The following is a 22,456-nucleotide window of genomic DNA, read 5'->3' as shown; positions in this document are numbered from 1 at the left end:
TTGAAGTGAAATAAATTAATTTGGCGCCACAGCGCCCCCTACAGATTTTATATGGAGGTTAAATGTCTAGTTTTGCCAAATTATATGAAATTTGACACACAACTCAATTTTAGCATCCCCATCAAAAAAGTCAAAGACCCATGTCATAATTGTTATGGCTTTGCCGTAGCGATGACCAAAACCTCCCACGTTATTCCAATGGGGAAATCGCCAGAACATGTTTACACTTTATACTTTCACAAACTCCTCCCAGGGCGTTACCCCTATTAACCTGAAATTTGGTGAGACTCATCTTCAGGGGTGGACCATCAAAAGTTATCCACATTTTTATTCAAAAAGTCACAGTCTCTGTGCGGCAAAGCCGCACATTTTGCCAAGAATTCAAAATAAAATTGCTTTTTGATGGTAAAATGGTCAGATTCAGCAGTAGGCGTAATAAAAGGACCATTGGGGCGCGTTAGCGCCCCCTCCTCTTGCGGCGTGGCGAGGGCCGATCATTGCCGCTTGCGGCTTTAATTATTATTGTTATTTTACACCGTTTTATGTTGTGAATTGTTCATTGACAATGGCAATTATATTGTTTCCGATTCTGATTCTAAAAAAACACAAAATTAAATGTTTAACAGGGTGTACATTTTTCCAAAAGCACTCCCTCCAAAGTAACCATTACTCACAAAGAAATGATAACTGCTGGAGAAACTGTGGGTGCCAGGACGCTCACCACTATCGTGTGTTTGGGACGGTCCTGTTGCTCAAAAATGTTGGATTGAAATGAACTGCAGACTTTTTTTTGACGTTGCCATCCCTCTCGGTTTTATAACATTGTACCTGGGCCTGAAAACTCACAATAAATGAATACTTTTGGAAAGAACTTTTAAAAAAGGCCATCACAAAAACACAAACCTCACAAACGATAGGGACTGGACTGACATAGTGACAGACAGACAAATGGAAATATTACATTTAGTCTTAATTTGAGAATATCTGACAGATTTTGGACTAAATGGGACTTGTTGTCTTGTTATGTGTTTGTTTATATTCCCCCAAAAAATAAATAAATATTATAATAATAATAATAATAATAATAATATACCAAAACACGATCTCCAACTCGAAGATCCTTCTCCCCGCCTCTCTTCGCTGAGCCGCTGTCAGACATATTGGAGCCAGACTCATTGCCCGTCTTCATTGCACTGTTGAGGAGCCCCTCTCTGAGAGGCACCACCACTCGCTGAGTTGATGGGGCATTGTTGGTGGCACTCAAGTCGCTGTGGTGGCCTTCTGAATCCTCTGCCGCAGGCTGTCGGGTCAGCTTAGATGGCCGAGTAAAGATGCCCTGGAGAGCCTGGCACTCGAAGTACCGCACACCACCCACAGAGCCATCATTTTTGCCAACAGGGTCACTAAGAATAACTCCTGCCCACTGTCCAGGAGCAAATTGGGTCTCCCCAAGATATGCAATGGTGCCAGCTTTGACTCCATTGACCCAGACAGACTCCCCAACTATGTAATCCCCCAAAACATCATCTCCTTCCTCCGTGAATTTAGTCGATGTGATGGGCTTCAGTGGAGAACCTAAAAAATACAGTTTCTGTTACAAACAAAAATCAGGCACTGAACAGTTGTGGACAAAGTTTGATCTCTCAAAACCATAGTGAAAATCTAAAATCATCATTACCCATTACTCAAAAGGAAGTATAACATATTTGATGAAAGTACTACTGAAGTAATCATCTGTTAAACATAACATTTATTAATATAATTTTCACACTGTCATAGGTTGGCGTAAAGAAGGTTTCACTCCGAGTGCAGTTGCAATTTGGTGCACAGTAAACGGCCACACAGAGGACTTGAAAAATATTATTATTTAATTGTTTTCTGTTATTTTGTGATAGGTCTCTAAAGTATCTGACACTTTTAAACTTTAAAATCACAATTGAATAGAAAAAGGTACAAACCTTTAGAACATATGTTCCCAAACTTGGGGTCGGAACCCAAATTTGGGTCCCCAAAGATTCAAAGATGGTCCCTAGGTTTTTGGTTTTTTTTTACAAAAAAGGTTCAAACTAGATTGTGTGAATTTGTTGTTATGTTTAATGTTAATTGCTTCTTTAAAGTATTTTATAATCAATACAGTTCTGTTACAATTACGTCCGTCTGAGGGAGTCGGATCTCTCCTTCACTGTGGAACTCCTCCAGTTTTTCCTGGCCAAGAAGGAGGGTCTAGGGACAGTGGAGCTTAGGACATTTGTCTGAGGACACGGGATGCTGGGACACTGCCAAGTCCCTATGAATATTGTTTAATGTGTTTTTCACTGTCGCCCTCGGAGGCAACTGCTGGGGACAAATGTGTGGGGGTAATGGTGTGGGAGTAATTGTGTGGGAAACAGTGGAAGATATTCAATACTCCAATGAGAGTGAAAATTCTGCAGTCACTCAAATATGACTGTCACAGTCTGCTCATCTGCTGGTGTCTTTCCACTCTGCCAGTCAGTCACGCCTACTCATCAGACCAACTCTCCACACCTGTGACAGCTCTGGCTGCATTTAAGCCTGCTCCTGTCTGGCCGGTGCCAGATTGTTCTCGTGTTATGCCTGACTTTCCAGCGGTTTTCCACGGACTTATTCCCTGTTGCCGACCTTGCCTGTCCCTGACCTACCTGCCTCGTCTTGCGTCGCACTCCAGCGAGCTTCTCCTTCCAAGTCTTCGCCGCCGAGCTCCGCAAAGTATTCGGACAAGCTTCCCGAGGTCCGGACGCTTCTGGATGGCTTCTGGGTCTGAACCAAAGGTCTTGTTCAGTGGTCGATTACTCCAGCTATTTCCGCACCCAGGCTAGCTCCAGTGAGTGGAACCAGGCTGACGCATTTCTGTGGGGGCTCGCCGACTACATTAAGGATGAAATAATTTTTTATGAACTCCCCACCACGCTCGACGGCATCATCGAGCTGGCTTCCCGCATTCAAGCGAGATGGTTGGAGAAACATCAGGGGCTTGCGGGACGATGCCAGCACGCTCAGTCACCAGCGGGGTATCTGTGCCTTCTGGTAGTTGGTCGTCAGGGGAACCCAAACCCATGCAGATTGGTCGGACCAGTCTAACCCCTTAAGAGAGGATAAGGTGCCGCAAGGGGAACCTCTGCCTGTATTGTGGCCAAGTGGGACACTTTATTTCCGGATGTCCGCTAAAAGGTCTGGCTCACCAGGGAGGATGGGGTTCCTGGTGAGTCATACATCTAGCTCCTTCCCCAGCCCACGATCCCTTTGCCAGGTCCGCCTGCTACTGCCTGGAGGGTCCCAGACCCTCGCCACCCTCATTGACTCTGGTTCTGATGCCAACATTATGGATTATAACTTAGCCCTGCAGCTGGGTGTCCGTCAGATTCCTCTGCCAGCTCCTGTCCCCACCAATGCTCAGGATGGCTAACTTCTGGGAACTGTGACTCACCTGACAGCACCCATACGGATGATAATTTCCAGGAACCATTATGAAACCATCCAGTTTCACGTCCTGCACTCTCCTCGTCACCCCCTCCTCCTGGGATTTCCTTGGCTCCAATGTCACAATCCACACCTTGATTGAACTAAAGGGGCGATCCTGGGGTGGAGTCCTGACCACCTCAGGCTTGCTTGAGGCAGACCTTGTCACCAGCTCTGCCTCAAGTAAGCAACCTTCTGCCGGGACTAGTTCTTCTACCGATGTGCTGGGGGTCCTGGTCCCTTTATGTAAGGTCAAGGCAATCTCACTTCCCCCACATCGGCCATTGGACTGCAACATCAACCTCCAGCCTGGCGCCACACCACCTAGAGGACGCCTGTATTCCCTGTCCGTTCCTGAGAGGGGGGTGCTGGAGACAGTGCCAGATTGTTCTCGTGTCATGCCTGACTTTCCAGCGTTTTTCCCCGGACCTATTCCCTGTTGTCGACCTCGCCTGTCCCTGACCTGCCTGTCTCGTCTCTGCCCTGGATATTACCTCAGCCTTCTGTTTTCGACCATGATTTTCTCCTGTTCCCTCTTGGTTAGACGCCTGCTCGGCTCTGTTGCTAAACCACTTTCCACTGGACCAGCCTGCCAGTTAAAAGATCTCAGGACTTTATATAAACTGTTAAAATCTACTGTTGTAAATGAAAGTCGTTACCAAGTTATATTCCATCTGCCTGTGCTGCTTTTGGGTCCTCACCATACCCGTGACAATCACATTATTACTGACAGTAAATATCCTAACTTTTTCAGTTACCACAAATAACCAAAAAAAGAGGAAACACTTACTTTCTTTTAGGACAACAGGACTGGATGATCCCCCTGTCGCACACCTTCCCAATTGGTTGGAATGTTTGGGCCCTCGGCCAGGCATTCTAAGACCACTGGATTTGATCGTATTCATCGTCATAAGGGTGAAGGGTAATTGAAGAAAGCACTAGATTAAAATGTTGTGACAGAAGCAGTCCATGTCCACCTGCAGGGCGAGAATGAATGGTCATAAATTTAAATGTGTATTTGGTTGGGACAGTGCATGTTAATGAACATACATGAAATACATAGGATAATTTTCCTCAATTGTACCGCATTCACTCTCAATGCACCAGAGGGAGGAGAGTGAGGAGGCGCAGTGGAATGTAACAGTAGATTTTGCGTGTTTTGCATTGGTAGAACTGACACTTAAGTGTGCACCCTTAGAAACGGCAAAACGCACTGGAGAAAATTTGGCAAAACGGGTTTGAAATGTGTATATGCACGGCGCGCAGCAGACAGGGAAACGGGCGCACGCATCTTCACATGTTCTCTGCGGGACCGCGCACAGGGACAGACCCGCTCCGTCACAGACTCCCGCAGGACTTTGGCGAAAAATTGCTTCACGCACTCTTATCTTTTGACTTGATACCGCTTTTTATATTTCATTTAATGCTATTTTGCGTTGTCGGCAGTACTTTATTTTAAAAAAAAAAATACATATTTTTAGTGGTAGGGAAAACTGGAGGAAACCTACACATAAATGGGGAGAACATGCAAACTCCACACAGAAAGGCGCCAGGCCACGCGAGAATCAATCCCAGTACCTTATTGATGTGAAACTAGCGCTAACCGCTAAAAAGTGTGTGTCTTTGAAAATAATCTTATTTATAAAACATGAATTGCAAATCTAATCACTATTGTCAGAAAATGACAATTAGATATTCTTCCCAAATCCTTTAGCTCAAAGTCAGACAATATTATGTATTATTGAGTGTAGTTATCAGACAAAAGTAAAATGCCTGTAAAAATGTGTTATAAAAGATTCAGAAATATACTTTTAATTGAACATTTAACATATTTTTCTTTTACTTCGATTTATAAATGTTGCCTCTGTAAAACAACATTCATGATGTTATCCAAATTGCAATATATTACCCACCTCTACTACTACAATGTGCCTTAGCCCTTCAAGCAGAAGCTAACAAGACCAGATAGCATGTTACAAGATAAGAAACAACGTTAGCCTACTTCAAAGAAATATCTTAGCCAAATACAAAGTATTAAAATATCATAAAGCCAATCCAAACCACATTTTAGGTTAGATGTTCCTCCATAATATCTAAAAACACACACCAATATATTCTAACGTTGAAATGCGACAGCGTCATGCTGCAGACACATCCAGTCTGCCCTTCACTCCGGCACAGAAAGTTGCATATTCCGGTCACGGTATTGTTATTTTGCTAAAACCTGTCGTCTTTGGTTGTTCATGCGCTTTACACAGAAATCTGACGCGTATTTCTTTTTCTTTCTCTTCCAATTCGAAATGGGCTACAGGCGGATGCCACACCCAGAGATACAAATATGGATTATTTGCTAAAACTGAAAAGGATAACGATGTGGATAGTGCAACAACGGTTGGGCAGTGGCATGTGCAGAGCTGATGCGGAGAATCCTGCTGAACACTGGGGATGCGCGAAAAGTTAAAGGCAGAGCATTTGAAGCGCATAATTCTAGACAAAATACAAACATTGAATTTACCTTGCTATTATGAAACGTGATTCATCAGAACATGAACATGCTAAAGCCGCTAGCTTTCTCCTCCCTCGGCTGTGGATGAGTCGGGTTAGTGTTGAACAAAGGGAGCGAACACACAGCACAGGAAGGACCACGTAGTGCTAGCACGCATGCGGTTTAAAGACCGGCCTGGGCCTTTCCCAAACACTCCCTCCTCCCCTCTCACTTACACTACATTATGCCTGTCCGCGTAGCTGAGCAGAGAGCTCCATTCCTCACAGCGCAGGTCCAGAGCTGTCGAGTTGTGCGCCAGGGACGTCACTAGACCTTTAGCAAGCCCTGGGTTGGTCATCTGGAGCACGGGGAGTTTGCAGCACTTTTGGGCAGGAGCACTTTTGGGCCGGGTCGATCAGGACTCCGCAACACAACACACTGTTCTGATGTTTCAATGGCCCGGTACAAAACCAAACCATGAATAAAATTGATGCTGCATGTACATGCAGTGAAATTATATTAAAAAATATATATTTAAAAAATATAAAATGTGTGTGTATATATATATATATATATATATATATAAATGTATGTGGCCCTCAGAGGCAACTGTTGTTGTGATTTTGGGCCTTACAAAAATAAATTGATTTGATTTGATTTGATAAAAATACATGAATATATATAAATATATATATATATATATTATATTTATTTATATCTATATTTGTATATATATTTGTTTTAATATATATATATATATATATATATATATATATATAAATATATATACAAATATAGATATAAATATAAAAATACATAAATATAATATATATATATAAAAGGATTAAAATATTAAAAGGACTAAAGCAAGTCTAAGGCAGGTCTGAAGCAGGATTAAAGCAGTACTAAACAAGGTCTAAAACAGGTTTAAAACAGGACTAAAACAGGACTAAAACAGGTCTTAAAACAGGTCTAAAGCAGGTCTTAAACAAGTCAAAAGCAGGTCTTAAACAGGTCTAAAGCAGGACTAAAACAGGTCTAAAGCAGGTCTAAAGCAGGACTAAAACAGAACTAAACCAGGTCTAAAGGACTAAGACAGGTCTAAAGCAGGACTAAAACGGGACTAAAGCAGGTCTAAAACAGGTCTAAAGCAGGTCTAAAACAGGTCTAAAGCAGGTTTTAAACAGGTCTAATGCAGTACTAAAACAGGTTTAAAACAGGTCTAAACTAGGTCTAAAGCAGGTCTAAAGCAGGTCTAAAGCAGGAATAAACCAGGTCTAAAGTAGGACGCAGATCTTTCAATCAACGACGATGCCCGGAAACACGCTTTCCTCCTGTGCCACGGTGCATAAAGTTCCTCGTTGTCGAGCGGACTTCCTAGCACATGGTCGTGCATGTTACATTTACACCAAATCATCGATGAAGCTGTTATTTCAAGCATCACACGGTCCTGCTTTGACAGAGGAGTTTTTCAGATGAATTTGGGCTCTCAGGTTACGGCGGAACTGTCGCAAAGTAGCACAGAGCGCCGCGGTAGTAACGCACCGCAGAAGCGCCACATTCTTTTTAAAATGGTATATTTTTAATTATGGGGGACCCCCCTCCCGGCTTTCCACCTGCGAATGTGTTTATTGTACATGTATATGTCCATCCATCCATCCATTTTCTTCAGCTTTATCCGGGGCCGGGTCGCGGGGGCAGCAGTCTAAGCAAGGACTCCCAGACGTCTTCCTCCCCAGACACTTCCTCCAACTCCTCCGGGGGGATCCCGACGCGTTCCCAGGCCAGCCGAGAGAAATAAGATAAGATAAGATAAGATAATCCTAGTCCCACATGGGGAAATTTCATTGGTGCAACGCAGGAAGATACAGAGGCAGATACAGAAGAAAAGAACAGATCACTTATAGGAAGTCTGAAAAACACTTTCAGTAGAAGATCTCCTATAAACAAAAACTCCCATAGACAAATAAATAAATACATAAATACCATTGCATGTGATCACGGCAGTAATTGCACATGAATATGTGTCACGACAGCACATAGATTGCACATGAATTTCACAGTAATTGCACATGATCACAACAGTAATTACACATATGACGGAATTGCACATGGTTAGGTCAGTATTTCGAGTGTTCAGGACTAACAGTGTTTGTTATAAAGTCTGACAGCAGCAGGAAGGAAAGACCTACGAAACCTCTCCCTCCCACAGCGAGGGTGGATCAGTCTCTCACTGAAGCTGCTCTCCAGAGCGGACAGAGTGTCCTGCAGGGCGTGACACTCATGGTCCAGCATAGATGTGAATCTAGCCAGGACCCTTCTGTCCCCCACCTCCTGCACCGAGTCCAGAGCGCAGCCCAGGACGGAGCTGGACTTCTTGATGACTTTGTCCAGTCTCTTCCTCTCCCTCTCTGTGATGCTGCTGCTCCAGCAGGCCACACCGTACAGGAGGGCTGATGCCACCACAGAGTCATAGAAGGTCTTCAGGAGTGGCCCTGTCACTCCAAAAGACCTGAGTCTCCTCAGGAGGTAGAGCCGACTCTGGCTCTTCCTGCACAGTGCGTCTGTGCTATGAGTCCAGTCCAGTTTGTGGTTCAGATGAACACCCAGGTACTTGTATGAGTCCACTCTCTCAATGTCCCGTCCCTGGATGTTCACTGGTGAGGGGGCAGTGGGGTGGCGTCTGCGGAAATCCACCACCATCTCCTTGGTCTTCCCCGCGTTGATGAGGAGGTGGTTCCGCTGACACCAGTCCACAAAGTCCTGCGCCAGTCCCCTGTACTCCGCATCATCGTCGTCCGTGATGAGTCCGATGATGGCAGAGTCATCAGAGAACTTCTGCAGGACACAGCTGTCCGTGTCGTGTCTGAAGTCTGCAGTGTAAAGGGTGAAGAGAAAGGGCGCGAGGACAGTGCCCTGGGGCGCCCCCACACTGCAGGTCCGAGTGTCAGACACACAGTCCCGGGCTCTCACAAACTGGGGTCGGTCCGTGAGGTAGTCCAGGATCCACTCTGCCAGGTCATACTCCACACCAGCCGTCTCCAGCTTGTCCCTCAGGAGCAGCGGCTGGATAACTTTTGATGCCCCGCGTTTGTAGATGATTTTCCCCAAATATGAGCTTGATTGGGATATTGCCCTAGGAGGAGTTTGTTAAAGTGTGAAGCGTAAATGTGAAAATTTCAAGGATTTAGCGTTTTTCCCATCTGTGACAGTTTATTTGCGGCTCCACTGCACATGTTCAGGGGGTCAAATTAGAGCTCGAAAAGCAGAAGAACAAGAAAAAATAAATAAATAATAAGAATAATATTTTTAGCAAAAACAATATAGCCGTTTCCACTATAACAACAAATTATACATCGTTTGAAAGCTCTAAGCCTTCCCCATGCCGCCATGGGGTGGAATCATCATTACGAGCGCTTACGCCAGGCATGTCCAAACTAGGGCCCGGGGGCCAAATGTGGCCCTCAGACCAATTTTTGTTGGCCCTCCGGCTTCCAGCTATGTTGGCCCAAACAACAAAAAGTAGTACTTTTTACTGTGAAATTTGGGAAAATTCAGGCATATTGATGTTATACCAAGTTAATATTAATGTTCTACTATCTATTTAAAGGCGTGGAGGATCATCGCAATGACATCAAATACAAAATTTCGAATGATTCACTTTGTCATTCAACAAATTTGACATTGTCAAGTTGTTTGTGGCACTCTGCCCCGTTTAAGTTTCAAAATGTGGCCCTTGGTGAAAAAAGTTTGGACACCCCTGGCTTACGCGCTCGTCACTCCCTATTCCGTCGGGATGCCCCACCCACTCCCCATAGACTTCCATTGATTTGAGCAGATACAAGCATGGCCCATGCCTGCGGCATGGATTCTCGCGTACGGGACGATGCCAGGAGTGTTTTTGGAGGAATGCAGCGCTTCGCGCTGCTGTTGTCAACAATGAGTGAATGGGCGACTATTTCTGTAGTAAGTATGCATGATCCATGCCTTCAGCATGGGCTAGTTCACTGTACTTGCCAGGGGCGATGGGGTCGGACAGTTGCAACGCTGCCGAAGGCAGCGTTGTAAATGTCAATAGGGCAATAGGCCCTCCGCAATAGAGCAATAGGCCCTCCGCCCTGCTGGGGCTCGGGCCTAATAATAATAATAAATATAGCCGCAAGCGGCAAAGATCGGCCCTCGCCACGCCGCCACGCCGCAAGAGGAGGGGGCGCTAACGCGCCCCAATTGTCCTTTTATTACGCCTACTGCTGAATCTGTGACGCTGTCACATCTTCTCCCCTTTGTTTTACCATTCAAAAAGCAATTATATTTTGAATTCTTGGCAAAATGTGCAGCTTTGCCGCACAGACACCGTGACTCTTTGAATAAAAATGTGGATAACTTTTGATGGTCCACCCCTGCAGATGAGTCTCACCAAATTTCAGGTTAATAGGGCTAACGCCCTAGGAGGAGTTTGTGAAAGTATAAAGTGTAAACATGTTCTGGCAATTTCCCCATTGGAATAACATGGGAGGTTTTGGTCATCGCTACGGCAAAGCCATAACAATTATGACATGGGTCTCATTGACTTTTTTGATGGGGCCAAAATTGAGTTGTATGTCAAATTTCATATAATTTCGCAAAACGAAATATTTAACCTCCATATAAAATCTGTAGGGGGCGCTGTGGCGCCAAATTAATTTATTTCACTTCAAGTATGTTTAGGGCAAAGAGTTTAACAACTGATTCTAATTTGACGCAATTCGGACTTTATCTGCGCAAACGGCAGAAATGTTAAATTTGGGAGATTTCTGAAATTCTAGCTACAGTTTCCGTGACAGGTATCAATGTAATTTGAATAACTTTTGATGTCCCACTCCTCAGTAGCATTTTCACCAAATTTCAGCTTTTTAGGGCCAACGCCCTGGGAGGAGTTCGTAAAAGTACGACGTTTGGAAAAACTCCTGAGTCAATCTTAGCCATTTTTGAAGCAATATGGCCGACATTTGGTTGGGCGGACGGCGTTGCTGTAATAATATTTTTTACTTTTCTTGTCACCATCTACCTCTGCGCCAAATTTCATGATTCTACGATCAGATTTTTTTTGGGTCATTTCCTATCTCTCAATGCATTTTTGGTAGATCTGGGGGCGCTGACGCGCCAATTTTTTTTATTTTAGAAAAGGGAAATAGCCAGAATGTAGAGAGGCACGATTTTTAGAGGTGTGCAAATTTTTGTGACTTTTCGTCAATGTTCACTGGGTGAAAAATAGGGGGGTTGGTCCCGAGAAGAAGAAGAAAGAAGAAAGAAGAAAGAAGAAGAATATTCCGATGCAAAAACAATGTTTCCCATTTTTCAAATATCATAAACTATACATTTTCGGAAAGCGCTCGCGCTTTCCTACCTCATGGTGTAGGTCCCTGGTCACTGACGGGTACTTTCGTTAATTTTGAGTGGGCTCCGCCCACTTTGTGTTTTTGGCCCTCTATACAGTAATAATGTTCAATTTTTGCATTACATGCTTATATGCACGGAACATGCAAGAAATGGGGAACGTATTCGTGAGCTACTTGGCGCAAATGAGTGCTTTATATGGGGATGACGACCGCTTCCACTAATGTTCTAACTCTTTGTTTATGTGAACGCAGTTCTTCGTTGTACCATGGTAAGGTGTGCTTTGGTATAATGACCTTCTGTTTTAACAGAGTTGCAACATCAAGAGCAGACTTCAGAGAATTCATGGTCAGGTCGACAAATTGATCACTTACACTGGGACTAGAGCTGTTCTCAGCAGGATCACATGACATGTCACTGAATATTGGCTCTATTATTTATTTGAATTTTGAGAAAGATTTTTCGGATATTGTCCTTTTCATTCTAACTTTATTCTGTGGGGCTGGATGATCTTTAAGAATAAACTGAAAGGTAATTAGGAAATTATCTGACAATATAGGGTTTTGAGGTAAGACAATGAGGTCACTAATCTCCATTCCATATGTTAGGACAAGATCCAGAGTGTGCTTATGACTGTGAGTCGGATTATTTACATTTTGAGTGAAACCGATGCTATCTAACAAGGCGCTGAAGGCATTACTGAGAGAGTTATCGTTCACGTTCACGTGGATATTAAAGACTCCAGCTATAACTACTTTATCCCAGGGTAGCACTAAGTTTGATATAAAGTCAGAAAACTCTGTTAAAAACTCTGAATAGGGACCAGGAGGTCGGTAGATGACTATGAACAAAACTCATTTTTGGTTTCTCATATTTGGACACGTGATTGATGGCATGAGGCTTTCAAATGAGTGAAATGCATTGTTAATTTTAGGGCTCATGAATAGGCTTGAGTGTGAGATCTCACACCCATGTTAACTTGAAAGTTAACATGGGTGTGGGGATGGACTCATTTTGTCTGACATAATCGTCTTGTTGAAGCCACGTTTCAGATAGAGCTAGAAGACCTATGTTATAGTCACTAATTAATTCATTAACTAAAAGTGATTTGGAGGAAATTGATCTAATGTTTAGCAGCCCATATTTTATGTGCTTATTTACTTGTTCATTTGTGGGTGTTATTTTTCTTACATTATTTGGTCTGACACCTGAAATAGTTTTTTTGTATAAGTTATTTGGTCTGACACCTGAAATAGTTTTTTTGTACAAGGCAAAGTCTGGTATGGAATGTAAGGATTTACTTGGAATGGATGCATACCCCACGTTGGCATGGCTCGTACCCCACATAGTCCAATAGAGAGCACTCACGTGACGTCACACGGCCGCCCCCCACGCTCCCCCCACGCTCCCCCAGGCTCCTCCAGGCTCTTGGCCGTCATCAGTGCGTGTCCCCCTGTACAAGCCCATTCTAAACCGCAGTCTGTCTGCTTCGATTTACGACGAAACACGGTTCAAAGAGGCCCAAAACTTCATTAATGATATCTCACTCTTTACTATTATCACAATGGTGAAGGTTTATGTGGCAGTTGATGCAGCAACTGGGAAAATAAAGAAGATAAAGTTCTATCCGATACCGAAAAACCCGGAAATAAGAGCGCGATGGACATATATATATATATATATATATATATATATATATATATATATATATATATAATGTGACGGAGCCAGTCCGTCTTCAACTGGTGTCTTATTTGCTGAGCAACCGCGCGGCCCTTCATGCCCGCGCGCACTTTCCAACACACACTCATACATTCCCCACTCCCCGCGTTTCCCTCTGTTTCTAATCCGCCAAGGGTGCACACTTGCGCGCGTTAGGTTCATTCTAAGCATACACACGCCAATTGTTACCTGTTTTGTCACAAAGCCGCGCTCCGCCGATGCGTCGCGTTGGGTAGAAACCGATCCAGGACTTCCTGGAAGTTTAAATGGGCGTTGTTCGCGCCGTGGTGCTGACCATGTGACACCGGGTATTTTATGTGTTTATATTGCTTTATTTTGAACATGTGTATATAATTAATGATGTATTATGTTGTAGGAAGAAGCCACAACAGTTTATTGTCAGTTTATTTGGGATTTGAATTATCTAGTTATTTTGCTCAGTGGGAGGGGCAAGTGGGGAATAAAGGCGAGCCGCTCTTGGCTGGGGGGTGAGTCTGTCTCCAACAACAGAGAAGGTAACAGTGTGCGCAGAGAGAGTAAAATAGAGAGAGTGAAAAGAGAGAACGAGTTAAAGTTGAACTCATAGTTGGAACTCTGTAAATATATGTTTTTGGATTTTTGGACCTTTTTGCTCACTGTATATATTTTTGCACTGTTGCACTATTTTTGCACTTCGGTTTTGGCACAATAAATCCACCTGAGCACTTGAAATCTGACTTCGCCATTGTTTTGAGAGAGAGCCCCATTACATATATACATATGTTCTGCGCACGCTGTAGAATTAACTTCAGTTTTATTTAAGCTCAAAGTAGATCTGAAGTTAATCTGAAGTTTTATCGGTTGTCACTCACTCGCGCGCGGACGGAGCGGCTCGCGGCACAGGGAGCTGACAGCTGTTCAGCCCGGGGCAGGTGACCGAACCCCGGGCATGCAGACTCACGCACCGCCTGCCTGCGCTGGAGCTCCGGAGCATAAACTCTGTAGAATAACTTTTGATCGTTTGATCAAAATTGTGACTTGTGAACCATGGGACCAGTGGGCTTGGAGATATCTGGAAGAGTCGTGATTTAGGCATAAAATATGGATCTGAGTTGATTGAGCGCAGCTTTTCTAAATATTGACCTCTGTGCAGCTCATCCAAGGAGTTTGTGGACTCTGAAAGCTCTGGGGGCTCCATAATGTACGTTTGAGATCACTTTCCGCGCTCTATCAGTGCAAAGGAACTTAACAAGTGACGGCCAAGGGGCGGCAACGTATGACAAGGGGATGGCAACGTATGTGTATCACGTGGTTTTGTGACGTCGGTGAGTGCTCTCTATATGACTCACAACTCCCTGTGATTGGTACGAGGGCTGACCTAGGGAACTGTACAGGGACGTGCATTCAGGGGAGGCAGGGGAGGGGCAGGGCCTCACCTGTCAATCTTGGAAAAAAATAAATTAAATTAAAAATAAAATAAGAAAAAATATTAATATTTTTTCATCTGGTTTGTATTATAAACCCACTTTCCGTTTGAATCCAATTTCAAACAATATTTTGTCAAATAAGAACGTCAAAATGTTCAGATGTTTGCCGTTCAGATACAGGGAGGAGGCGGCTCCTGCTCAGCCTCTGGTGCACACACACACTCCTCACAAACTGAGCTCGTGCAATGCAAATGATGTGTCACTCTCTCTCTCTCTCTCTGTTCATAACAAATAAAACACCCTGACGATGTGCTCAGTTCTTCCATACTTTTGATAATGTATGAAATGTATTTCTGAAGCGTGTTTTAGGCTCACAGATTCATTATAAAACCGCAGTAAAAGTTCAGTCAGAGAGGCTTCATTACATGTGCCTCATGGAAGGCGATGTAATGCGCTCCTGAGCCCGCCGTGTGTGGACAGGTTTCACTATCTTCTTCCTTATTATTGTGTATGTAGAATCTGGACGATTACATTTCCAAGTTAAAACGTTTCGCAAATCTGGATTTTCAATCAAAGCAAGAATTTATAACTAAAGAAAGACCTACACCGGAGTTGACAGGTTGCTTTAGACGGAGGTATATATCTAAAAACGCTGATGTCACTTATTGAACACATAGCCTAATGGTTAGCGACACGGCCTCGAAAACAAAAGAAAGTGTGTTTGATTCCCGCTTGTCCCAAAATTTTATTTTGGTGCCTCACTCGCCTTGAACCTCACCGCACGTCACTGGAACTGTAGGTATACTATAGGTGGCCTCCTTTCTCGTGTTGACCTCCTGAGTCCATTTCAGGTGCAATTTATTCAGTTGAGAGAGAGAGAGAGAGAGAGCGAGAGCGAGAGCGAGAGCGAGAGAGAGAGAGAGAGCCCCCTGGGCTTTTTCTCTCTCTCTCTCTCTCTTCTTCTTTGGTGTTTTATGGCGGTTGGTATCCAAGTGTTACATTACCGCCACACTTTATTCTTTAGACCAGTGATTCCCAACCGAGGGTACAGGAGGGGGTACGTGAAAAATCCAAGGTAAATAATAATACAAAAATCCAAGTAAATAGTATAAGAATCCCTTCAAAGACCTCAGAAAATCAAAGTTCACCGCAGCTATAGGAAGGTCCCTGTCTTCAGTTACATGGCTTTCATGTGACGACTTACAATAGCCACTAGTCCAACGTGAGATTTAAACTATGAAGCAATACAAAACATAAAAACTAAATAAAAAACAAACTGTACAAAATAAAGTGCCATTACAAAACTAAACCTATTTGTTTTATATCAAACTAGCCTCTTTGTTTACTGTCAGTCCTTAAATTGGGTATCAGCCTCCTATTGTTACGACTCACTCTCTCTCCTTCCTGTGTAACTGATTAGCATCCGAATGCCCTGGGCGTCTACCTGTCCAGGGATTCAAAATTCCATTACAAACGACTGAAAGGTTGAATCTTAAACCACTGTTTCTATTTAATTGCCTCTTTAACTCCTCTTTCAAACCTCTTTTCTCCCTGCTTAGAATCTTCACTTCACTGTCTTCGATAGAGTGGTTAGTGGCTTTAAGATGAAGATGCATAGCACTCTGGGGTCCTGAATTTGCACGTCTTCTGTGCTGATAAAGCCTCTTGTGAAGTGGCTGTTTTGTCTCCAATGTACCGTGCTTTACAATTTTTTTCACTGCATTAGATAGAGTAAACTACATTGCTCTGTTTTTGTGTCGGCATCTTGTCCTTAGGGCAGTCCTTCTCAAATAGTGGGAAGGACTGGGGTGGCCAATTCACTCCGCAGTCTATGTGGACGTGTGTTTTTGCGGCGCAAAACCTGCGTTTTGAGCGTCGGACGCAACACGTCAGTGGCTTTTGAGCGCCGGACGCGCCACCAGAGCAGCCAGATTTTGGAATCTGGTTCAGAATGTCAACAAGGCTGAATAAACGCGCTGAACAACCGGTTTGTTAAACATGGAGGTCCACACTAGTGCGAGTAACAGTCAGCATGAATATTTTTTTTAATGCATTTTTTATCTTAGGAAAAGCAAGGGACCCCACTGCCGACGGCGCTGGAGTGCAAAGCAGTCGCTGAGTGCGGCTCGCAAAGTGGAGCCACGGAATTCACGCACAAGCTCAAATGAGGAGAGGGAGAGGGAGAGGGAGAGGGAGGGAAAGAAAGAAAATGGGTAGTTCCAGAGCGTAATCTTACCTGTAAATGCTTTTTTAATCTTCACAAATCTGTTTATTGTTGGCGTGAGCCAATGGAAAGTGACTTTCTCAAAGTTTCAAGCCCCTCCCCTGAGCTGATCTCACTCATAAATTATATAATGCTTAAAAGAGCTACAATGAGGGGCCAATAAGCCAATATTGTTTAATCCAATAAAAAATGATATGGCCGCCCATTTTATTTTGAAATTAATACGCTGTATTAAAGAGTAGAGAAGTTAATAATAATAATAATAATAACTTTTATTTATATAGCGCTTTTCAGTGACCCAAAGATGCTGAACCTATATAAAAAAGGGTATTTACAGACAGGGGGGGACAGCACGTACAACACACATTAATATACAGATAAAATGAACAAGACAGAAGAAGTAGAGAGAAAAAGATGGGGATGTAACAGGGGGTAGAAGAGTAGGCAATGGGGTAGAGGAGGTCATAGGCTTGGGTGAAGAGGTACGTTTTTAGGCGGGATTTGAATGTTGTGAGTGAGGGAGAGTGGCGGACAGGTTGGGGGAGGGAGTTCCAGAGTCGGGGTGCTGTTCGGGAGAATGATCTGTCGCCAAAAGTTTTGAGTCGGGATGTTGGTGCAGTCAGGGTGAGAGAGGAGGAGGATCGGAGAGCTCGGGAGGGGCGGTGGGGGATGAGGAGGTCAGACAGGTAGGTCTGAGTATTTTAAAGTTTATGCGCTGCTTGATGGGGAGCCAGTGGAGAGAGCGGAGAACGGGAGTGATGTGATCACGGGACCGGGTGTGGGTGAGGAGGCAGGCAGCGGAGTTTTGGACCATTTGGAGTCTATGGAGGGAATGGGAGGATATGCCAGTGAGGAGGGAGTTGCAGTAGTCGAGGCGGGAGGAGATGAAGGCATGGATGAGGGATTCAGCAGCGGGGAGGGTGAGGCAGTGTTGGATTTTGGCGATGCGGCGGAGGTGGAAGTATGAGGTCTTGACGATGTGGCTGACATGGGGAGTGAAGGAGAGGGTGGGGTCCATGATGACACCGAGATTGCGTACCAGGGTGGAGGGGGTGATGGTCGAGGTGTCGATGCTGAGTGAAAAGGGACCAGTTTTATTGAGAGTGGATTTGGTGCCAATGAGGAGGAGCTCTGTTTTGTCACTGTTCAGTTTGAGGAAGTTGAGAGTGAGCCATGATTTTATTGTAGAGATGCAGGTTTCGATGTGGCTGAGGGGAGGGTTTTGGGTGGATTTGGTGGTGAGGTATATCTGGGTGTCGTCAGCGTAGCAGTGAAAGTCCAGGTTGAGTTGGCGGAGGATGTGACCAAGGGGGAAGATGTAGCAGATGAAGAGGAGGGGGCCGAGGACTGAGCCCTGGGGGACCCTGCGTTACTGGGAAGAGGGTGGATGAGCGACCGGAGAGGGAAATGAACTCTTGCCTGTTGGTGAGGTAGGAACAAATAAGTTAATTGTTATTAAAAAAAAATACAATACAAATGTTTCCTTTGTTTTTGCTGATAATCATGAATAATTGTAAAATAGTGATATTTCTCTTCAGGATAATCGTGTCTAAAATGAATATTGTGACATCCCTAATAATGAAACAAACAAAAGTCACCCAAAAGCTAATAAGACGAGTGAATATGAGAAAGCGTATGTAGCACTTGGCTTCACTGTGACGAAGGTGAGAGACGAGGAAAGACCGGTGTGTCTACTGAAGCCAAATAAATTACACCTCAATAAAACACACACTTTGCTTCGCTAACATACTGTATCAGGGGTGCGGAGTTTATACGCCATATTTATAGTCGCGGTGGAGAGTAGGGGGGGTGCGAAGTGTTTTCTTATTCCTAGGGGGGGCCTATCAGAAAATAATTGAGAAGCACTGCCTAAGGGTGAACCAGTTTTTGTCTTTAAGTGTTTAAAATAAACAGGGATTTTGTTTTCTGTCAAAAAAAATATTTTCTGACAGTCCCGAAACAAAAGGGATAGAAACTATCTTCCTTCTCTGTTCTGTTTCCCTTTTGTACCATTTGTCTTTTTGGTTCTCTTCACTCTGTTGAGAGCCCAAGCCGGGTATCCACAGGCTGAGAGAGCATTCCGTACGTGTTTTTCCTCTTTCCTCTTGCCCTCTGAGCTGGTGGTCACCTCCCAGCTTATGCCGTAGTGGGTGGGGTTGTCATTAATAAACCTTTAATATTGTAATGCATCATAAACCTTTAATATTGTAAATACTTGCTTCAGTGCAAATATTCTTGCTCTGTCTTGTTACTGTTATCTGAAGTAATACCACCTGTTTACAGCATGACCATATTAGGAGCCGGACTGATAAAGACCAGCTCTTTGGAAAAGTACTGCGTGAGGCTTTTCCCGAGAGATTCAACCTAATAAATATTCATATTCTTTGTCTTAAGAAAGTGAGGGAAAGTGTTCAAATTCAAAGCAGAGGTGGTGGAACATCGTGTGTGAGTGATAGTTTACGTTGAACAATTTGTTTTAATCTGTAATTGTCAGGGAAATAAATTCTTCTTCATACGACTACATCCTGTCTTGTTTTCTCAAATATATTCAATCCAACAGTGGTTAGAGCCAAAGATAGGTACTGATCCGTGTGTGTAGGTTTCTTATACACTTATATTTGGAGCTTCCCGTCCTCTCCTCTGATAGTGGAACAATCAAGAAAGGCCAAGCGGTTCTCCTTAGCGTCTTCTCTTGTAAACCTGTTACTTATATCAGACCCTTAGGTCCACAGCATTGATGTACTCTGAGAAAGCTTCCTGCTCTTGTTCCTTGATTGTTACAAATATGTCATCCATGTAGCGGTACCAAAGTTTTGGGGCAATGCCTGATAAGGAGGTCAGTGCCTTTTTCTCAAAGTGCTCCATGTACAAGTTAGCCACTATGGGAGAGCCCATGGAACAGCCGTGATACTGTCTGTGAAATTTTACGAAATTTGACACAAAACTTAATTTTTGCATCCCGATCAAAAAAGTCAATGAGACCCATGTCATAATTGTTACGGCTTTGCCATGACAATGACAGAAACCTCCCATGTTATTCCAATGGGAAAATCGCCAGAATATGCTTACACTTTATACTTTCACGAACTCCTCCTAGGCCGTTAGCCCTATTAACCTGAAATTTGGTGAGACTCATCTTCAGGGGTGGACCATCAAAGGTTATCCACATTAATTCAAAGAGTCACGGTGTCTGTGCGGCAAAGCCGCACATTTTGTCAAGAATTCAAAATAAAATTGCTTGTTGAATGGTAAAACAAAGGGGAGAAGATGTGACAGCGTTACAGATTCAGCAGTAGGTGTAATGAAAGGACAATTGGGGCGCGTTAGTGGCCCCTCCTCTTGCGGCGTAGCGAGGGCCAATCATTGCCGCTTGCGGCTATATTTTAGTATTATTTTTATTGTCAGTATTAAACAGGTTTTTATTTTTGTTTAAGCATAATTAGGCTATATAAACACAATGTAGGCTTTCATTAATAGCCTAATATTGTTTATCATATACAAATGTGCAATATTTAACTAGACATTTAATACAGCTGAGTATTTCAAAATAAAATTTACTGGCCATAACCCCGCTAAATGACAGAAGGCTGAGCTTAAGCAGCACTTCCTGTCTCCTCCTACTGCTTCTTGCCTTGACTCTCTCTCCTCTCTCCTTTGACAATGTGCGTTACACAGCTTGAGCTTTGGGCTCACTTGCGCTTTGGGTTCGCACGCGCTTTGGGCTCACGTGCGCTTTGAGCTCGTGTGCGCTTTGTGACGAGCCCACCGAGGCGCTTTGTGACGAGCCCACTGCGGTGTTCTTGCTGAAACTCATGGAAAAGCGGCCAAAATAATAACATGCTGATTGTTGCTCTCGGTCCACTCGTGCTGCTGTAAAGCTCTCACTTGTAATGTCAGGCTATAAACCAGTGGTGGGCAATTATTTTCCTCCGAGGGCCATTTTCGAATCCAGGCAAGTAGCGGAGGGCGGGCCCGCGATCATTGGTATGAAAAAAAAAAAGATCAAATATCAAATAAAATATCACTTTTCTGTCAAATATAAGCTATTGAATCTATTATTTAATTCATTTCGCGTCATATTTATTAAGGATACAAGTGCAGACAGATGCCTAGGGGCAAAAAAGAAAAAGAAAAAAATAGATATTTTTTAAATATTACTTGGCATGTTTGGTGGGCCGGATTATAAAGACAAACGGGCCGGGGGGGCCGTAGTTTTCCCACCCCTGCTATAAACTAAAAACAGACAGGTCTTTGGGATCGACCCTCACTGCCTCTGAGATCGACCACTAGATCGCAATCGACGGGGTATCCGAGTCGTTCCCAGGCCAGCCAAGAGACATAGTCCCACCAGTGTGTTCTGGGTCTTCTCATCTTATAGGATGGGCTGGCATCAAATAGAACAGAGATAACTAATCCCTCGTAAAGCAAAACAGACAGCATTTGACGATTGAAGTTTGTGGGTATAAGCAGTTTAAACAACTCGGAGCAGTGCTACACAGTTTTATCGATTCAATTCAATTCAATTTATTTTTGTAACCCCCAAAATCATAAAAACAGTTGCCTCTGAGGGCCACAGTAAAGTTATCGGACTCCACTAGACAAAGCCATGAAGATGTTTTTTTTCGTTTGTGCAGAAATGAAAACACATGGGTCAACATGATGTAATACATGAAGTACTTCTGTTTTTAGTTTTATTAGCTTTATTTTATTTAGTTATTTCGGATGCCCATTAGCTACCTATTTAATGGCCACTAATCTTCCTGGGGTCCTCTTAAATATTGCCATTGCATAAATCAATTTCAAAATATATCAAAAACATACCATAAAAAAGATTATAGTTGCCTATGCATTGATCCTAAAAGAAAAAGCAATAAGACAGAATAGTCAAATTTCAATGAAAAAATTGTTCATTTGGAGCTGGGGTGCTCTGAGACCACATTTAATTATCAAAGCATGTTTAATGTTATTTGACAATGTTTATAGTGTGTTACAAACTGCTCCCATCTTCACTGTGCCTAGAACGTAACTAACTAAGCCCTTGGAATATTTTCACAAAGTCATGTATTAATTATTAAACTGCATGCAACATCAAAACTAAATTCTAGTGGATTAAAGTGGATGAAAAGCATTTTTAAGACAGTACATTTATATAAAAAGTTATACTACATGGCCTGTCCAAAAAAAACAACCAAGCAAATAGGTACGAACATCCTATTGGATAATTGATGAATGGGCGAAAGTCTATCAGCTGCAACAAGTATTTCTCTCAGCCCGAGTGATGCAATTAGAGGCTTTTCATTTTTAAACAACCACGTCAAAAGACTAATTCTGTGGTCATGGAAAAGATGTGTTTGTGATGGGTCAAATCAATGACAGAGAGACAGCAGAGAAAAATCACAGTAGAAACTAATCTACAACAGATCTTAAGTCTCTTTGGAATGTGCTGGAGAAGCCTTTGTGTAGTAGCCACACAAGATTTTGAAGAAAAATCATGCAAAACTGGAATTAAATTAATCTTTAGACATTACAAAAGCTAATTGAAACAATATTGCACAGCAAATGTGAGTGATTTTCTTTTCATTGGCCACTTATTTTATCAATAGTCAGTGTATTTGACAGAGGAACAAATAATACACTCACTAAAAGTTATATCATATGAATTAAAACTGACTTCTGAAAAAGAGTGAATTTTCGCTCAGGTCTTCCCAACAATCTACAATAGAGATACAATATATATACAAAGGGTAACTGGAACAATTTTCCCAT

At 43.2% G+C, this 22,456-nt stretch overlaps 1 protein-coding gene across 5 annotated transcripts in view; it reads right to left on the bottom strand.

Moving 5' to 3' along the window:
- clip2 (CAP-GLY domain containing linker protein 2) overlaps positions 1–6,315 on the bottom strand; it is an 85,780-nt gene extending 79,465 nt beyond the window's left edge. For 4 of the 5 annotated variants that reach the window (XM_072446964.1, XM_072446967.1, XM_072446966.1 and 1 more), the window contains exons 1-3: positions 5,993–6,177; positions 4,268–4,454; positions 1,094–1,575 (exon numbers count right to left, since the gene is read on the bottom strand). In XM_072446964.1, the coding sequence (XP_072303065.1) occupies positions 1,094–1,575; positions 4,268–4,388 (603 nt within the window). In that variant the 5' untranslated portion in view covers positions 4,389–4,454; positions 5,993–6,177. Of the gene's footprint in view, positions 1–1,093; positions 1,576–4,267; positions 4,455–5,992; positions 6,178–6,200 lie in introns of those variants that run through there. The other variant, XM_072446965.1, reaches the window with a different exon arrangement.
- Between the last annotated feature and the right edge of the window lie 16,141 nt (positions 6,316–22,456).

The sequence above is a fragment of the Eucyclogobius newberryi genome, unplaced genomic scaffold (genome assembly GCF_026437365.1).
Source record: "Eucyclogobius newberryi isolate DKJ021-1_F unplaced genomic scaffold, fEucNew1.0.hap1 SCAF_15, whole genome shotgun sequence".
In the NCBI taxonomy this organism is placed as follows: domain Eukaryota; kingdom Metazoa; phylum Chordata; class Actinopteri; order Gobiiformes; family Gobiidae; genus Eucyclogobius; species Eucyclogobius newberryi.
This window is presented reverse-complemented; position numbering and strand designations above follow the sequence as displayed.